At 33.4% G+C, this 19,045-nt stretch overlaps 1 protein-coding gene across 1 annotated transcript in view; it reads right to left on the reverse strand.

Moving 5' to 3' along the window:
• Positions 1–19,045, reverse strand: part of ABI1 (abl interactor 1) — a 194,162-nt gene that overhangs the window by 8,335 nt on the left and 166,782 nt on the right. Inside the window, exons 3-9 of the mRNA XM_007936381.2 lie at positions 17,827–18,003; positions 12,467–12,481; positions 11,420–11,520; positions 9,604–9,744; positions 7,107–7,207; positions 6,132–6,212; positions 1,567–1,743 (exon numbers count right to left, since the gene is read on the reverse strand). Coding sequence (XP_007934572.1) covers positions 1,567–1,743; positions 6,132–6,212; positions 7,107–7,207; positions 9,604–9,744; positions 11,420–11,520; positions 12,467–12,481; positions 17,827–18,003 — 793 coding nt within the window. The remainder of the gene's footprint in view (positions 1–1,566; positions 1,744–6,131; positions 6,213–7,106; positions 7,208–9,603; positions 9,745–11,419; positions 11,521–12,466; positions 12,482–17,826; positions 18,004–19,045) is intronic.

Consider the following 19,045-nt stretch of genomic DNA (forward strand, 5'->3'; position numbering starts at 1 on the left):
TTTACGTACTAATACTACAACACCAAGAGTAAGTGAGAGTGAAGGATAATTGATTTCACAAAACATAGTAAGATAATTAAATTTGAGGTCAATTTTGCTTTAGGGTATCCAAAGAACTGAGACACTCAGTAATGAAATTGTTTTGTTTGAGAACAAACAAACCACCAAGGATTGCTAAAATAAAAGTACACAAACATGTATTAGGTTAAGAGTTACTAAAAACGCCATTTAGAGAGTAAATTAAATATCTAAGTGGGGAAAAGAAAAGCAATGAACAGATACAGAAAGGATCTAAAAATACATCAGAATATGAAAAAAAACCTAAACCTCATAAAATCTGTGAGGGTGATAATTTGATAATTTGTGGAATATTCTGATGCTGTCTACCTTTCATTACCAAAAGGGGATTAGGAAAAATGTGAAATAAAATTCTAATTGGTAAAGTCTGATACTTCTCAAAAGCTTGGATAAAATTTTAGTGTGGAAGAAGAATTGTTTTAACTTTTGAGATTATCTGTGAATTTTGACATTTCTGCTGAAGTTGTTTTCAATTCTAAAAAAATCTTTGCTGTAACACAATTGATCATTAAGATTTAAATGAAAAATAAATAAAAAAAGAACTTTCTGCCTAGTTCTGCTTCAAAATATAATGCATTTTAAGTTAAAAAAAACCTGTAAACCAACTTCCTATATGAATACAGAGAAGTCCATGACGATTTCAGTGTTTATAAGTAAACTAATACAAAAATAGTTGCAGCTCTAAAAAGCAGTTAAAAAAGCTACAGGGGAAAGTATGTTTATATCTATGCCCAGTAGTGATCACTGCTTTAAGCCAATTAAAATACTGGAAAATAGGATCATTTCAGATTTCATTTCTTTCTTTTTTTTGGAGTAAGCATTTTAGTATGGAAGCTGAAATTAATGACTACCTAAGTAATTCAAACTTCCTGATGTTATATGCTAAAAGTAGTTTTTAAAAATCTTACCAGCTTTTAAACATTAATTGCAGTTAGTGCTGAGATGTGCAATTTGAGGTGAACAGAAGAGAAATCAAAAGAAAATCCTTCCCACTGTTAGAATTATTCAGACAGAGTAAGCAGGCATCAGGAATCTATTTTAATGGTCTTAAACTCATTTAACTATAGGTTAACAATTTTATTAAGTGATAGCCAGCAATTTTGTTATAGTATTTTAAAGAAAATTTTTCACAATGTTTGTGTCTTTAATTTTACTATTATTGAACTATCTGAAATGTGCCAATAAACATTAATTCAGCTTAATTTCAGTGATTTTTCATTTCTTTTAATAATAATAAAAATACTGTTACAGTTAAGCATCACTTAAATTTTAGTACACTAAATATAACTGATAAATCTGAATTTGGGGGCAGAAAGTGATAAGCAATTATTCTTAAGATGATATGATGCAAGGACTAATAACTTTCTAAAGCAAAAATATGAAATAGTATGGTTTCAATTGTTGTCTATCACAAGCACGATTTACAGTTTCAGATAATTTCCTTCCAACGGAGCTCCACTGTTGTATGCCTGCAAAGCACAAGCTTACTTGAATTTTGAGAATAAAGTGGACCTCCATTAACATGAGGCTGAGCAGAGAACTGAGCAGTCACAGAAGGAGTTCGTCTGTATCCACCAGAAGATGTCGAAGAAGTGGTAGAGTTGTGCCGAGAAATCTGCCTGGTCATTGTGCCATACTGGGAACCAGGAGCTGAGCCCGGGGCTGCTGAAAAGCATTAGTCAAAGGCAACCAACAAAGAGACTTGAGCATTGGAAATCACCTCAGATGGCAGCACAGGAAAGGGGGACTCTCAAAAATATGTATTACTTTTTAAAGCCCACAGCACAAAATAAAGAGAAAAGTCTTAAACAGAAAAACAGAAAAATCAAAAAGCTCTACCTCACATGTTCAGAAGAGAAAAGAAAACAGACACTGGATGGGAAGCTACAAAAATAAGTAACATTCTTAAAGTCTTTTAAATAAGCATAATCTCAAATGCTATTTTACTAATATAACACATCAATTTTTTTCTTCTGTGTCATTTTAAAATACATAAGCTTTCACAGGTAGTCCCTGATTTACGATGGGGATCCGTTTTGATGACTCGGTTTTCATGTAAATAGAATACCTCTTATTTTAGTTTTCATTATTATTGCCTTTTATTATCACTACCTTTATAAATCCCATCTTTGTCTGTCTTTGGGGGTTGTGAACCTTACATATAAACTTACAAATATACTTTAACACTGAATGTAGTACATATTACTTACTATAAGATAATATAAGAAAAAAGAGATGGTCATAAGAGTAGTTCGTCATAATTTCAATATATTGTAAATCGAGGACTACCTGTACATATAAACTGTGTCTTTCAAACAGAGTAAGTACCAAAAGACAGTCTAAGGGGGAAAGCTTCACCTTTTAGATGTGAACGTATTAATGATATCTGCTTTACAAACTTCTTTCTTTCCACTGTAAAAATCTGCAAAAGTGTAAGAATCTATCTAGACAAATCCAGGTTAAATTATAAAACTTAATCTGTTAATAAGTATACTTCCCACATCTATTACTCCTCGGAAGGAAGGTAGGGCAATCTACTTTAGTAGTGATAGTGCCTCGGAAACCCAAGGAGGGGTCACTATGAGTCGGGTCCGATTCGACGGCACATAACAACAACAACATTACCATTTTTATTTGATTTGAATTTTTAATGGTATTAGCAGTTATTATTATCAATAGATATTACAGTAAAATCATTTGAAAACAATTACATATCATATTTGTGCATCTGTCAATTTTCAAGATGAATATACTTTTTCTATTTTTTTTTAGCAACTGACAAACAGGAAATTTTTAGATTGTGTAAATAAGGACATTTTAAGGCAGCTTGTTTTAGAAAATCCATTCTTTCTCTGTATCTGGAGGGCTCCTTTTCCATATTAGACACAAAGCAATCTGAATTTTTTTCAATTACTGTGCTCATCATATATCTAACAACATCTAAACTGACCAAAATACTAACAATACTTAAAAATTTATTCAATGTCAACTTTATCAACATTTCAGAGGTTTAATGTTTAAAAGGTTAACAGAGATAAAGCCTCTAAAGTTAACTATATTTTTAAAGTTCACTTCTCATTTATTATTTCCCCACCCAAAGATACCAAAGCATGAAAAGGTAAGTAAAATGACTGCATCCGACTTTATCCGTCATTTAGCTGTCTACTGCTTCCTAGATATCACACAAATCATTAGACAGAATTGTACAGCAGAGGTTGTTCATTGATAAGCATTGCTAATTATTTAACATTTTGGAGCTCCCAAGCCATAGTCAGTCACTTATTCTTTGAATCATTCACATGCTCACTTCCTAAATAGAAAAAGATTTTTTAAAAGAGTAGTCTAATCAAAACCTTCATGAATGTATAATTTTGGACAACTAGAGAGCTAAGAAGTAAGTTTTTAACTATATTGAATAAAAATCTCTGTAAAATATTTTTTCTATTTCTTGGATTTAAATAAAAAACATAAATTCTAAGCTATTTTTCTTGGTGATTCAAAGCTGAAAATCAACTGTTCACCAGTTCTAAACTATGCCTATTTTAAAATTTAATATTTTATTATGGAATAATTTCATATATGAAATGGTATATGAAATACATATAAACAATTTAAAGAAAAATACTGCTCAAGAAATACTATATTACCAATAGCATCAAAGATTCCTATGTGCTTCCTTTGAGATCCTTGATCTCAAACCCTACCACGTATGTCTTAAGTATACTCTTCCTTTTCTTTACAGCTTTACTACAGACATCTATATAGCCCTAAACAATACAGTTATGCAAATTTATGTACTTTATAATGGCAAGATTTTGTATGTATTCTGGTGACTTGCTCTTTTCCCTTGTTATTAATTTTAAGATTTATCCATGTTGATTAATATATCAATAGATCATTCATTTTCACTGCTTTATTTGTACAAAAAGTATACCACATTTATCCATCTACTATTATTAGATACCTGGGCTATAAGCCATATTTTTACTATTATTACTACTACTATTGTGAACATGCCTAAACGTGGTTCTCAAACTTCAGTGTTGATCAGAATTTCACTTTGAGGGGTTATTATCATAAATAAGTTGGGCCGCATTTCCAGAGTTTCAGATTTAGTAGGTGTGCATTAGGAACTGAGAACTGACATTTCTAACTAGTTCTCAGATGATGCTGATGCTGCTGGTCTAGGATTTACACTCTAAAAGCCATTACTGTAGAACAATGGCTTTCAAACTTTTTGGTTTGGGATCCACAACTTAAAAATCAGAGAACCTCAAAATGTTTCTGTTGATGTGAGTTGTATTTATCAGTAATTACCTTATTAGAAATTAAAACTGATACATGTTTAAAACATATGAATATACAAGCATATACTCCATTAGCCATCAGAACAATGATTATCACATACCATGTACATCTGGAAAATTCCACTGTACACTTGTGACAAAATGAGAATGAAAAAGGCATTTAATGTCTTAGTACTATTATGAATATAGTTCTGACTTCACAGATTCTGGGAAAGGATCTTAGCGACCCCCCAGGGGTCCAATGTCTGTATTCTGAGAACTAGTACTCTAGGATAAATATCTAGAAATGAAACTGACGAACCTACAGTAGGTACATGTTCAATGTAAGTAATAACAAATTACTTTCTAACGTTAACTATATCAACCACTAAATTCCCACCAATTGTATCAACTAATAAATATTTTCCTATCACTACATATCTTCACCAACATTTAATACTAGTGGACTTTTGTATTTTTACCTATCTGGTGGGTAAAAAATTTTATCTCACTGTGATTCTAATGTTCATTTTCCTGATCATTAATTAGGGTGAGGGCATTTTTATTCACATAAATGTTCTATCAACAATTTCTATTAATAAGATCTTTTTTTCACATATTTTCTTTCCTCTTTTCTTTTGTATATAAGTTCACATGTTGCTTTGAAAAGATGTTGTACAGCTTAGCTCTCATTACACATACTCCTCACTTAACTATCTCGTTATTTGACATTTCCCATTTACGGCAACAATAAAAAAATCTACTATCTATTTTGCCATTAATAACATATGTATGGCAGCAACAAACATCAAGGTGTGAGGTAAAAGTAACTCTGGTTGTGATGGTTAAGGTTATGTGTCCATTTGGGTAGGTTATGATTCTCAGTGGTTTGGCAGTAATATAGTGATGAAATATGGCAGTTATGTAATGATGTAATTTAGAAGTTAAGAAATGATGTAGTCATCCCTATTTTGTGATCTTATATTGTCCTCTTCCACTTTCACCTAAGGCCAATTTTCACACAATGCCCTGGTCTTAGGAACCTACCCATGTTGCTAAGCAAGGAGTGGTTATATCTGAAACATCTCATTATCCATCTATACCCAGAGATGATTATTATTGTATATTTCTAGGCTGAAGAGTTTTTATGCTGAATCTATACTTAGAATTCCTTATACTCTGAATCCAGCCATGCCCAATTGTGAATAATTTAAATGCATTTTATTCAGAAACCTGTTTTACAGCATCCTCAGATGTCATAAAAACTAGGCTGTATCAGTTTTTCACACTGTGATCTGTGGGAAAACCTTCAAGCACCCAACACCACACATTATTTTCCTTTCCATTTTTCTTCCTCCTGTCCCAACTTTCACCCCAATCCCTTGACTGTTATATATACCAGGGAGTTCCAAATCAAGTTTCACTTGAAAAGAACAACAAGAAAATAAGATTACATTACTAATTTTAAAAAAGTTTTGAACAATCACTGCTATAATTTTCCTAGAAAAATCTAAACAAATGAGAAAAACACATTAAGCTGGTAATAAACCAAGTCTGAAAACATTTCACATTATAGAGAATGTTATATTTGCAATGTAACTTCAGAGGCCTTTTCACCAGAAGAAATTAGTATAGATTAAATACTTTAACCTTTTGTATTACCACCTACAACTTGCTAACTATAAAAGCTAATAGTCTATTACATACAGAGGAGTTATGAATTATGCAAAGTTAAGTTAAATGACTCCAATGGTTATGCAATCTCACCTATCACAGTGTTCACTGGGAGAAGTGGTGGAAGTGGTGGTGCTGGTGGAGCTTCAGAAGGAGGAGGGACAGAAATGTTTTCTAATAAAATAGTTTATAATTCAGGTCAGGGTGCAAGAGAGAGAACTAAACATTCTGAAATAGTAAGAAAGTACAATGTATGCAAAAGAAAAGAAAATGACACAAGCATATGTAAGGCATGTTCAGATGAACAAGTTTTACCAGGTAAGAAGGCCATTGAGCTTATACTTGCATATAAACTACATCTGTATTTATAAGTAGCTTTTTCTCCTTTTTCAACAATATCTTAGAATTTTTTCCCTGACAGTTCTGATTATCATACTTCTAAAATTTTTATTTTTAATAGTGCAAGAAGTTATTTCATTTACTGAAAATCAAGGGGCTAATTTAATGTTCTGTGATGATTTCTTAAACTTTTGTACTTTCTAAAGAGTAAAATACATTTCCTATTTTAATTTAATTTTAAAATCATGGCACTTCACTAAAATATGCACTGAATATCATACATAAAAATAGTAAAGTCACATAATAAGATAATACCAGAAGTGAGATACTAGTCTAATAGGCAATATTAAAACTCTCTGAAACATAATTCACATTTATAGACACTGATCCTTTGGTTGGAGCATCATATAATATTGATTTGTTCTTGCAATAATAAAAATCATTCTTGACCACTACACAAGGCAACTATTTCTAAAGCAAAATGGCCAAAAAGTCATTTAATAAAGTCATTTAACACACTTTATATGTAAGGAAAAAATGACAAAATTCAAAAGCCTTTGTGAAAATGAATCTAAAAAGAATTGGAAATGTTATTAGCTTTTATTCTGGCAACAATAACATAAATTTAATAGACAATTTTATCCAACATAACTTTAAATGTTTGCAGCCTTCCATCATAAAGCTCATAAATATTCCTACATATTAAAAATAGATTAATAAATTATGCACCTGGTCCAATAGTGGGTGGTGAAGGTGTAGGCACGGCAATGGGAATGCCAATACTGCTGCTTCCACTGTTCTCTCGACTTCCACTTCCTCCACTACTGCCACTACAAAGAAAAGAAAAAATTAGGGATAAAAACAATTCTCAAGATTTATCAAAAAAAACCTGCTAATAATCTAAGACCACTAAAAACTCCTCTTATGATATATATGTATATATAATATATGTTATATATATATATATATATATATATATGTAATTTATAAAGTGTTCATTATAAATCTGAACCTTAATATCTGAAGTAGTTCGTTTGTTTCACTCTACTTCTCAATCTATATGAAAACCAATGTGATTAAACATTGTACTCTGAACTGTCAGAAGAGATCACCTTGACAAATGTATTAAAAAATTATTACCAATAAAATTTTATAGTATGGTCAACAAATGTTTATTTAGAATCTACTATGAACAAGACAACATGATCCACATTGACATGGAGCAGCTCATAGATGAGCACAGGAAAACAGACACTAAAGAAGTGTGAGGGATGGTATAAAAGAGAATGTACAAGATGCTATGGAAGTAAATTAAAAGGGAAAACAATCCTAATATGAAATTAACATGAAAACTTCCTCTCACCACTAAGAAAGATGATAAAATGGAAATTTCCTGGAAAATGGTTATAATGGCATAAATGAAAGTAGTATAATTTCAGGGTAGGGCATTCTGGAATAGTCATGACTGTTAAACTCTAACCAACTCCCTACTGCTCCTACTCACCACTTAGGTGTAAGACTCCTCACTATCTAGTAAAGGAACGGGTGTATGCACACACATATGCACAATATTATGTTTCAAAATCAACATCATTTGCTAAGTCCACAAACAAAAAGAGCAAAGGTTTTTCAATACTGTTTTCTGCCACCATGGCATTACAGACATTAAGAATATTTTTTGCACTTATTATGCTCTAGTGCAATTATCAGCTTACATGATCTTTTCTAGCATGAGAATTGGTGAACTATGGCTCATGGGTCAAATCTGGCCCAATGCCTGATTTGGACAGCCTGTGAACTAACAACATTTTCTTTTGTTTTTACCTTTTGTAAATGGCTGGGGAAGAAATCAAAAGCAAAAGCAAAATCGTATTTTGTGACACATTAAAATTACATGAAGCTCAAATTTCAGTATCCATAAATAAAGCTTTATTAGAACATAGTCATGCTTATTCATTTATATATTGTCTATGACTCCTTTTGCATAAAGACAGAACTGCAACAGAGACCATATGGACTAAAAATTCTAAAGTATTTACAATCTGGCCCTTTGTAAGAGAATTTTGTTGATCCCTGTTAGAACAAATTGAGCTTCCTAAAAAATGAACTATATCTTATTTATTAGTTAGTATATGCCTCATGTTTAATGAAGGAATTCTTAGTAACTGGTTATTTAATATGATTAAACTACTACTATTTGCACTATAGAGAAACATCATTCTTTCAATCTAACACGTCAATAGTAACAAAGATGGAGAGAGAACAATTTCATCCTCAGTGCACTTGACCTGATATAGTATCTACAGATATCAATATAACAATTTATTTACTAATAGCCATAGCAACAATACTACTAAAAGTTTGATTATACCCTATTTAACTGAATCTCCAAAAATAGTTTTGTTAAGATATTAATTCCAATTTACCAACCTAAAACTCAAGGTTAATACAGGTTACTTCCCCAAGGTATTAAGTGAGGAATGAAACAGACGAATTAAACAAATTAAGACATATAATAAAATTTGTCTCGTTTTATAGAAGTGCTCAAAAACTGAAATGGTTTCTCTTTTGGGGAAGAAGATAAAGGCTATACTTGAGCCATGAGAAAGGCTCCTAGTTTACTAGTAATGTTCTACTTTCTCATCTGGGTGATGGTTACATGGATGTGTTCAATTTGTATTGTTCCATCAAGGTATATACTTAATAAGGTATATACTTTTCTAAACATATGCTAAGTTCCATGTTCAACTTTTAAGAATTACCTTCTGGGTAGATGATTTCTAGAATTTTTTTTAAAACAATAGATTCCATTATAACAACTCTTATAAGTAATTCTTCCTCAGATCTAAGCTAAGTCTTCTTTCATCTATTCTCGCACTTTGCATAATTTCGGTGACATTTAACCTTTTGTCTAAAAATATTTAAGAGTGGTTACTACTCTTTTTTCAAAAGACTGTTAAAAAACCTTTAGCCTTCATCCAAATATACACCTGTACCTCTGTCAAAAGGAGAGATAACTAACAATCTGTTAATAACAAACATAGATATAAAAACCTGAAACACAGAAATTTTGGCAAAAATTTAAAGAACATGTATGATATTACTGCCCTCCCTTTTATATTCTATATTAACAAAAGAGTAGTACTTTACCTTTACTCAGCACCAGTTTGTGAAGAGTAAATTACCTCCACTGTCAGGTGTTCAAATGTTCGACCCCAAGGTTTACCTGTGTGTCCTTGGTCTCTGATTTAAAGAAGCTGTCCTGCCTGGACTATGCTGACTTCCAAGCCTAGCAGGACTCGTCATATAGTCATTAGGAACTGTTGGGGGTTTAACAGGTTCCAGGGTTTTGTAAGGAGTATTCCGTCTAAAGGACATAACAGAGAAAAGAATAATGGATGAGAGATAAAATAGTATTTTTCCCAAAATTTGTGATTCTTTGTGATCAAATGCAACACAGTAAAATAATAATGATAATAATATTAATAATAATAAAAATTAAAATGCAGTTGTAATTGGGATTTATCGATTTTGTTACTGTAACATAAAACCTAAAATTTGTTACCTTTTCTTAGGATAATTTGGGATTTCTGGTGGCATAGTGCCTAAGGCATTTATTTGACTGTTCTCCAGAAGGCTGGTGGTCCAAACCCACCAGCCACTCCTCAGAAGAAAGATTGGGCAACCTACCTCCGTGGAGATGTTGTAGTTGTTTTTATTTGCCGTGGAGTTGGACCTGACTCATGGCGATCCCTCTTTGGGTTTCCGAGGCAGTATCACTATGGAAGTAGCTTGCCCAACCTTGCTTTTGAGGAGTAGCTGGTGGGTTTGAACCACCAGCCTTCTGGTTAGCAGTCAAGTGCCTTAGGCCTTACGCTACCAGAGCTCTGTAGAGTTAATGCCTCAGAAACCCAAGGAAGGGTTGTTATGAGTCAGGATCGACTCACCGGCAATGAGTTTGGTTTTGTTTTTAGGATAATTTAAAGTCTCAACCCTATTTCCAAAAATAAAGGCGATAATTTTTTAAATGCTTGAACATATCAAACTTTGAAATATATATTATTCCCAGCTCAGTACACATAAACTACTGTCTTTTACATTATGGAAGCCAAATATCCTTTACAATTTATTCCTACTTCAATATGGAAATATATGGAGAAGGACATTCTGATCCTAACTGTGATACCATCAAATTCTCAATAAATGATTTTTACTTCTTTATTTAATAACTTCACATGCTTTTCAAGGGGCAGGGGAATTTACAGAATAACATTTACAACTAAGATCCTCAAAAAAGTTTATTGTTGATCCCTGTTACTACACAGTAACGATATCTCTCCACCAAAAACAAGAAACCTAATATAATAGTTTCTAAGTTAAGGTGAACAATCTTCAGAAATGTCTGCTCAGTGTTTTTATTATCTTAGGAACTGAGAAGAAAAAAGCTACCAACTTTTACCTTGTCTACTTCCCCAACTGGCCTTCCTACAAAGCCACTCTAGCATGAAGGGGCCTAAACCTCCCAACAGAAGCACAGTTAGAAGCACTCCAGGTGAGAATCCTGAAATCTCAGGTGCCAACTAATAAGGAAAGCAAAAGGGCCACAGGCTACCAAGCCAAACTACATACAGTAGACCACTTATTCAAAGTCTATAACAAACATAAATATTGTAAACACATTTGAAAGCATCACATGAATGCTCTGGTCATATCATATGATAAAACTTATTATCAGATTTATACTTTAAAAAGTGAATTCTAGAACAAAAATAAATAATCCTCATTTATAAATACATAAAAGGACTTTTCTAGCACAGACTTCTATAGAGAACATTATAAATATTCTATAAATGTAAACAGAGAATATATTATACTATAATTCTGGATTCTGCATAGGGAAAAAAGAACCAAAACGAGCCTGTATGTAGTAGAATCACATGGACAGGGTCCCAAGGAAAGGATCCATATCTTTACTTAAATAAGAAAAATATCTTTTCCTTTAACTTACAAATTCTCTTATAAAAATGTCACAGAATTCTTACCCCAATGTTCCCCGGCCTGACATGGGAGGACTTGGTGGTTTCTGAGTAGGAGGATTTGTTCTCGACAGTGTGCCAGTTCTCGCAGGCTGGTTATTTCCATGCTAAAATGTGGAAAGAAAAGCTCTTATTTTTATATCAAATTGTTCTCTTGGTGTTTTGACATAATGTATTATTTTTTTTAATATCAGAATGTGAAGTGAGGATTCCCAGACAGTTTTAATGCAAACTTTAGTACTACATTTTAAAAAGTAAAGAAACCTTTTGTATTTCGCCTTTCCTATTATTTTGTGCCATTCATACCAATTTATGGAAAAATACAGGTAAGATTACTGAGGTTTATGTATTATTTTATTGTTAAGTGTATTCACTGCAATCAAAATTATTTGCATTCAAATACTGTGTCTCCTAAAATATTTGAGAAAAACAAAACCTTTCGCAACTGAGTTGATTGTGACCTAAGGTGATCCCATGTGTCACAGAGTAGAACTGCTCCACAGTTCTCTTGGCTGTAATCTTTATGGAAACAGATCACCAGGCTTCTCTTTCATGGCACTGCCGGGTGGGTTCAAACCACCAACCTTTAGGATAGTGGTCAAGCACAGACTGTTTATGCCACCCAGGAACCTAAAAACAATTGTTTTTGAAATGTGTACATAAATATCAATCACTGATTCTACTATGTGTTTAAATATCTATCTAAAGAATCATTTTAATTCTAATGAGTAACAAAGTCACATATGATGTCTGGGAAACCTCCTAATTTTAAGTCAATAAAAGCAAGGCAACTATCAAAAAATGAGTGAAGCAATAAATGTTAGAAAAATTAATGTTCCTATATAAATGCAGATGTCAATATATCTTTGATATATTAACACATCCAAGGCTGAACGTTGCTGATTTGAATTGAGTTTGAGTTTATTTTTTCTACATACATCCTATGGAGAAAAAGCAGACAGACATACGAAGAGTTTTCAATTTTAGTGGCTCTGCAGCCTCTATCAATATAGAGGAAATACTGTGGATCAAAGGATAAATGATGTCTCTTACCTTGGCTTTTAGCCACTTTACGTTGGCAAAAAAGGGGGAAAAAAGTAGAAATTAATTCTAAATAAATTATATCTGATATGACAGATTTACATTTATAATTATTTAATACATGTTAAAAAGTTTTTACCCAGTAGTATTTCAAATATTTTATAAGGAAATAGTTACTCATAAGCAGTGGAGAAGTATTCCTGTGTTTCAATATTTTTCAAAAGAATATATTCATAAGGAAACCACCAATTAATAATGCCAACTTAATGGAGGCCCAATAATTTCTTAGGTCGGTACTTTACACTATGTTGTTGTTATGTGCTGTCGAGTCGGACCTGACTCATAACAACTCCTCCTTGGGTTTCCAAGGCAGTATCACTACAAAAGTAGATGGCCCAACCTTCCTTCCGAGGAGTGGCCGGTGGGTTTGAACCATCAGCTTTCTGGTTAGCAGTCACAGATGATTTTTTAAAAATATGTTTTGATTTAAGCAGAAACAGTATTCTAACACTTCAGATGCAAGGTTATTTTAATACATCAGTGTATAAGACCTAAGACTTTACCAGATTATGAATGCAAACTTGTGAGTATTCATTACTTGAATGGTAGTACACCTACTCCTCACTTATCAACCATCTTATTTTCTGACATTTCTCATTTACAACAACTGCAAAAAATCTACCATCCTACTATTTTGCACATTAACAGCATATATCTGGCAGTAACCTGGCAGTGATGGTCAAGATTATGTGGCAACTTGGCTGGGCCATGATTCTCAGTGGTTTGGCAGTTATGTAATGATATAACTTGGCAGTTATGCAACGACTGTCATCCTCCCTTTTATGATCTGATGTAGTCACCCTCCATTTTTGCATAATGCAGATTTTCACCTAATGACCTTGGAACCTAACCATGTGATAAACTGTAAATGTCAAAATTCAAAATCATAGCTTGCCCTCAATTCAGAAAGAGACCTAGCACTGCAGTGTTTAAAATGAAATCACTGTGAACAATAATATCTTAGCCAAATTCTAACCAAGGAATAAATAAGGAGGGTCCAGGAAACCCTTTCATTTCTAACCGATGAACCCAATCCTCAGCAGCCCAACACAAGTTTATAGGTTGCATTAGTTTTCAGTTTTGCTTTTACCCACTTTAGTCAAGATTCTAAACTGAAGTAAATGTGCTTTGATCGTAAAGGCTACTTCTATGAAAGATGACTATCTATATAAATGAAACAATGTGCACAGTCCTAAAGCATCACTTGTACTATCCCATTGCTATCAAGTCGATTTCAAGTCTTGGTGACCCCACATGTGTAAAGAAGAACTGCACTCTAAAGAACTTTCAAGGCTGTGACCTTTTAGAAACAGCTCACCAAGCCTTTCTTGGAAGGTACCTCTAGGTGGATTTGAGCTGCCAACTTTTCATTTACAAGTCAAAAGCTTAACCCTCAGCACCACCTAGGGATTTGTACTATACCACTCAGGAGACAACATCTTGGGGTTCTACAGTTACAGGTCTAATCTTCTTACAGATTTTTTTTTCAGTTTCAGGTTCTTTGTGTAACATTTGCTATTCTAAATATGAATCTATCATCTTTGGGGTGACTATAAAAGCAACATTAAGGAAATGATCCAAACGAAGATTTTATTTTGCATTAGACATATTTTCATTCATAGAAACTTAACAGAATTGTTATATTCTTTAATTTTTGTTTAGAGTAATATTGCTTATTTCTATCAGAAAAAAAGTATATAAGACCTTACCCAGCCTTTACATTTCACATCTGGATTTAGAAAACTAAATCTGTATAACAATTGTTAGGCTCCTTGAAGACAGTATATACTAATGTGATAGCATTACAATACATTAAATACTACTTTGAAAAAAGAAAATACTCTAAATATTACCACACATTTTCTCTCATTTGTTGTTTAACATGAACAAGAAACAAACCAAAACAAAAAACAAAAAAACCCACAACTATCATTCAAGTATAGGTTAGTCTCAAATGAGGAAATGAAAGGAGAATCAGATTAGAAATGAAAATTCCAGTCGAACTCTGCCACTACGCAATCTATGTAACCTTCAACCTCTTATAGGGCTCAGTTTCCTACTCTACCAAGTGTTGTTTGTGTGTGAAAATGTGTCGGGGTACAAATGTCTTGGTAGGAAATAATCTCTGTATTTTACAGCTCAAAATATAGGTTGTTTAAAAAAAAAAAAAAAAAAATTACAAGATTTTTTTCATTTAAATGTCCCCAAAACATATCCAAAATTAGACTGCTTTTTTCCCTAAAGTCTCACTTCATTTCCTTATCATATATGTTCCTGAATGAGTAATTTTTCCATTCCCCTGCAATCTTAGCTTGAAAACAATAAAATTCTCTTTGATTTCTCCCTGTTTTCTATCCTCAAGATCATAAGCTTCTCATCCCATAGGTACTAAATGTTTGTTGCATTATGCAAAGGTCAATTCTTTGTTCGAAATATTTATTGGCTTACTCCTCTAATTAACAAATAGAAAGCTTTTTAAAAATATCATTTCCTTCAGGGGGCAGAAATGTATAAGAACAAACCACAGAGGAAGGAGGTAAGTACAGGGAGGAAGTGGAAAGAGAGCTGTTACACTGTGGGGAACTGCAGTCAATGTCATGAAACAAAATGTGTATGAACTGCTATATGAAAAATGGATTTGCTCTGCAAATGTTCACCCAAATCATATATATAAAATTTCCTTTCCTATGTACATATTTGGAGCTCTGGTGGTGCAGTGCCTAAGGCATTTATTTGACTGCTAACCAGAAGGCTGGCAGTTCAAACCCAACAGCCACTCCTCGGAAGGAAGGTTGGGCAATCTACTTCCATAGTGACACCGCCTCGGAAACCCATGGAGGGGTTGCTATGAGTTAAACTGACTTGACAGCAGTGAGTTCGGTTTTGGTTTTATATATATATTATAAAGCTTTACTGCCTCCAGTAATAAAATAAAACAACTCCTAGATCTTATGGTATTTTTGAATTTCAAAAACAAACAGAAACATATAAAAGAAAAGTACTTTGTAAATTCTGAACCAGGCTATAAAACTGTTTATTATTACAACTTATCAAAACTAAATTTAAACTTCTCTGCTACACATTTGAGTCTCTATCCCACCTTATTCTGAAATCTTATGCAAAATCTCGTATAAGATTCATCTTTCCATTCTGTCTCACGCCTATGCTGCTCTGATAATTTCTCTGTCCTGGAATTCTCTTATTCATATCTTATACTGTTTCCAGAAATCAAGTTAAACATCCTTAGGATATTTTTTCCATAGTCTTAATTCCTACTAAACTTATAAATATCATCTATTTCATAGCATGAAATGCATCAGCAAAGTAAATGCTATTTAATAGAAACGCAGATATATCATATACAAATACACTAAAAATTACATCACAAAGGAAGAAAATATGATGGAATATTAATCTCGGACTGTGCAAAATGTAAGCATAATGTTCCAACTTTCTATGTAACATGCCAGCATGAAAGTGAAGGGGAGATACTATTAGTCTCAGAGAAGAGTAGAGTAAGTGTTATCAACTATACTCCCTTCAATCAAGAACCCCAGAAATGCAGAATACTACAGATCTAGCAATGTCACCAGTTAGATCAACTAGCTAGAAAAAACTTCAAGATTCTAGTTGACCCCATTTAAAAATTATTGAAAAATATTCTGTAGAGCAAAAGCAAAATCTAATAAAGTCTCTAGAAAAGAAACCAACAAGTATCAAAGTTACTTTATCCTAAGCAGAGATGGCTGAAGAATTTAGATCATTCCACCACACACAGGTTTAGCAGATGATATTCCAACATACATATTTGTATGTGCTATAAAAATGTCCATATGAAGTATAAAGCTAAATAGGGCAAGATTAAGATAAATTCCTAGCCACTGAGTACCCTGAGGGAGTGAGTCACTTGTCCTGTGGGCTCAGGTCCATGGTCATGGGGGATGACACATCAAGTTCAACTGGCACAAAAACACTGTTCTACATCTTAACTTTGGTGAGCAGAGACTAGAGCCCTAAAAGCTTACAAGCAGCCATCTAAGATGCAACTATTGGTCTCTCCTTGTCCAGCAAAAAGAAGAGTGAAGAATATCAGAGATGCAGGGGAACAGCCCAAAAGACTAATGGACCATCTGAGAACTTCAGCCTATATGACCCTGAGACTAGAAGAACTAGATGGTACTCTGCTACCAATGCGAACCACACAGAAAGTGATCAAAAGTAGAGATCCTGGATAGGGTGGGAGAAAAAAATGTGGAGCAAAATTAAAAGCATAAAAAGACCACGTTTAACGGTCAGATATACACTAGAGAAACCCCTAACACAATGGCCCCCAGTCACCCTTCGGGCCTGGAATCAAACTCACTTCTGTGGCTTAACTTACAACCAAACAAGAGACAGGGCTATGAGCCCATCAATTACACCAAGGGAGATGCACATCTTAGAACAATCAACTATGGGAGATTAGAAGGGCAGCATTTGCACAGAGAAAAAGGTAGGGAAGTAGGAATGCACAGGGAAGGAAACAGGAAAAGGGTAACCACAAGAGATTAAATAGGAGAACAGCTGTTACACGTGAGAAATATAATCAGTGTCACAAAGCAAAATGTGTATGAACTGCTGAATGTAAAACTACTCTGCTTTGTAAAGTTTAATTCTGCCCAAATCACAATTTAAAGTTTTAAATAATAATAATAATTCAGGTCATTCTAGATGCTTGCAATATGATCCATCAATACACAAAAGTTACAAGAGTACAGGCATCCTTCAAGATCACCTACCTGTACCATTCTAAGAAACGGACATGGGTAACATATAATCTTTCTCTCTAAAAGTCTGTTGAGGTGGGGAGTGCACAGACAAAGCTATATATAATTTTGATTTTTTAAAGTCACTAGAATTACATCAGAGATACATGTATCTGTATACACATAAAGAATAAAAGTATAAAAATACCTGTGATTTTGTAAACTAATTCTGAAACATACACACTTTTTTATTTTATATTCATTCAACAGTAAAAGCAAAAGATGGCACCACAACACAAATTTATGACTAGTCGAGGATTCAAATGGCTTATTTAGTGAGTATCCATTTCAAGTTTTAATATTGTCTTGACTACAGCCCATTCTACAGGTACAATTTTGCCCCAAGTTTAGTATAAAACAACTAAATATTCAAAAACTACTTTATGTAAATTAAGCCAGTTGCTAGTTAATCAGAATTTACTAAGAAAACTATCACCATATCTCCTATACAAAATAACTGTTAGATATGCAAATTAATTCGAGTTAACGTGATATAGAAATGCTTACCTTGACACCATGGCCCACATCATCCAAAACTGTATAGTCGATAGGTTTCCGAATATACCTTACAGGGCGTTCCATATTTGCAGGTGCTATTATTTTGTGCGTTCTTGATGTATTCTTATTTGTTGTCAAAATACCAATCTCTCTTCGAGCCACTTTTTCTTTATGAATGTCCACAGTCTGTATTTTAAATTTGAACAATGTAAGAAATATTATTTGGCATAGTGAATAATATATGTGATGTCACAACTAGGTTGGGCAATAGGACTGTACTGTATGTCTATTTGCCAGTGGATACTTTGTCTTTTCTAAATTAAACAAATTATCCTTAAGGCTCAAAACAGAGAAATGTGATTAAAAAGCACCAACTAATTTAATGGATTTGATCCTAAACGATTCTCAGGCAGGAAATGTTCTTTCCTAAAGGTCTGAATGGGAGAATAAGGGTGCAGCTTACGAAAAACAGCCCTGTTCTACTGAAGAGCTTTTACTTTATTTACTGGACATACAGATTAGAAGGGAGCTCTGGTAGCATAGTGCCTAAGGAACTTGACTGCTAACCAGGAGGCTAGCAGTTCAAACCCACCAACCACTCCTTGGAAGAAAGGTTGGGCAATCTACCTCTGTAGTGATACTGCTTCGGAAACCCAAGGAGGATTCACTATGAGTCAGGTCCGACTCAACAGCACATAACAACAGCAGCAACGACATAGATCAGAAAAAAATCAGTAATTACAACACAATGAGTTAAGTACTACAGTCCTACGTGTATGACTTATGTGAAAGTATTATAAAACTGTGTGAATCATAACAAACTATGGATAATATTGAGAAGAATGGGAATTTCTAAACACTTATTTGTGCTCATGAGCAACCTGTACATAGACCACGAGGTAATTTACTCAAACAGAACAAGGGGGCAATACATGATTTAAAAATCACAAAACATGTAAATCAGGGCTGTATCTTTTCACCATACTTATTTAATCCGTAAACTGAGCAAATAATCGGAGAAACTGGACTATATGAAGAACAATACAGCATCAAGATCGGAGGAAAACTCATTAACAAACCTGCGATATTCAGATGACACAACCCTGCTTGCTTAAAGTGAAGAGGACTTGAAGCACATACTGAAGAAGATCTAAGACTATAACCTTCCATATGGATTACAATTCAACATAAAGAAAACAAAAATCCTCACAACTGAACCAATAAACAA

Source organism: Orycteropus afer, unplaced genomic scaffold (assembly GCF_000298275.1).
Source record: "Orycteropus afer afer isolate SDZICR_OR568_19922 unplaced genomic scaffold, OryAfe1.0 scaffold00035, whole genome shotgun sequence".
NCBI lineage: Eukaryota > Metazoa > Chordata > Mammalia > Tubulidentata > Orycteropodidae > Orycteropus > Orycteropus afer.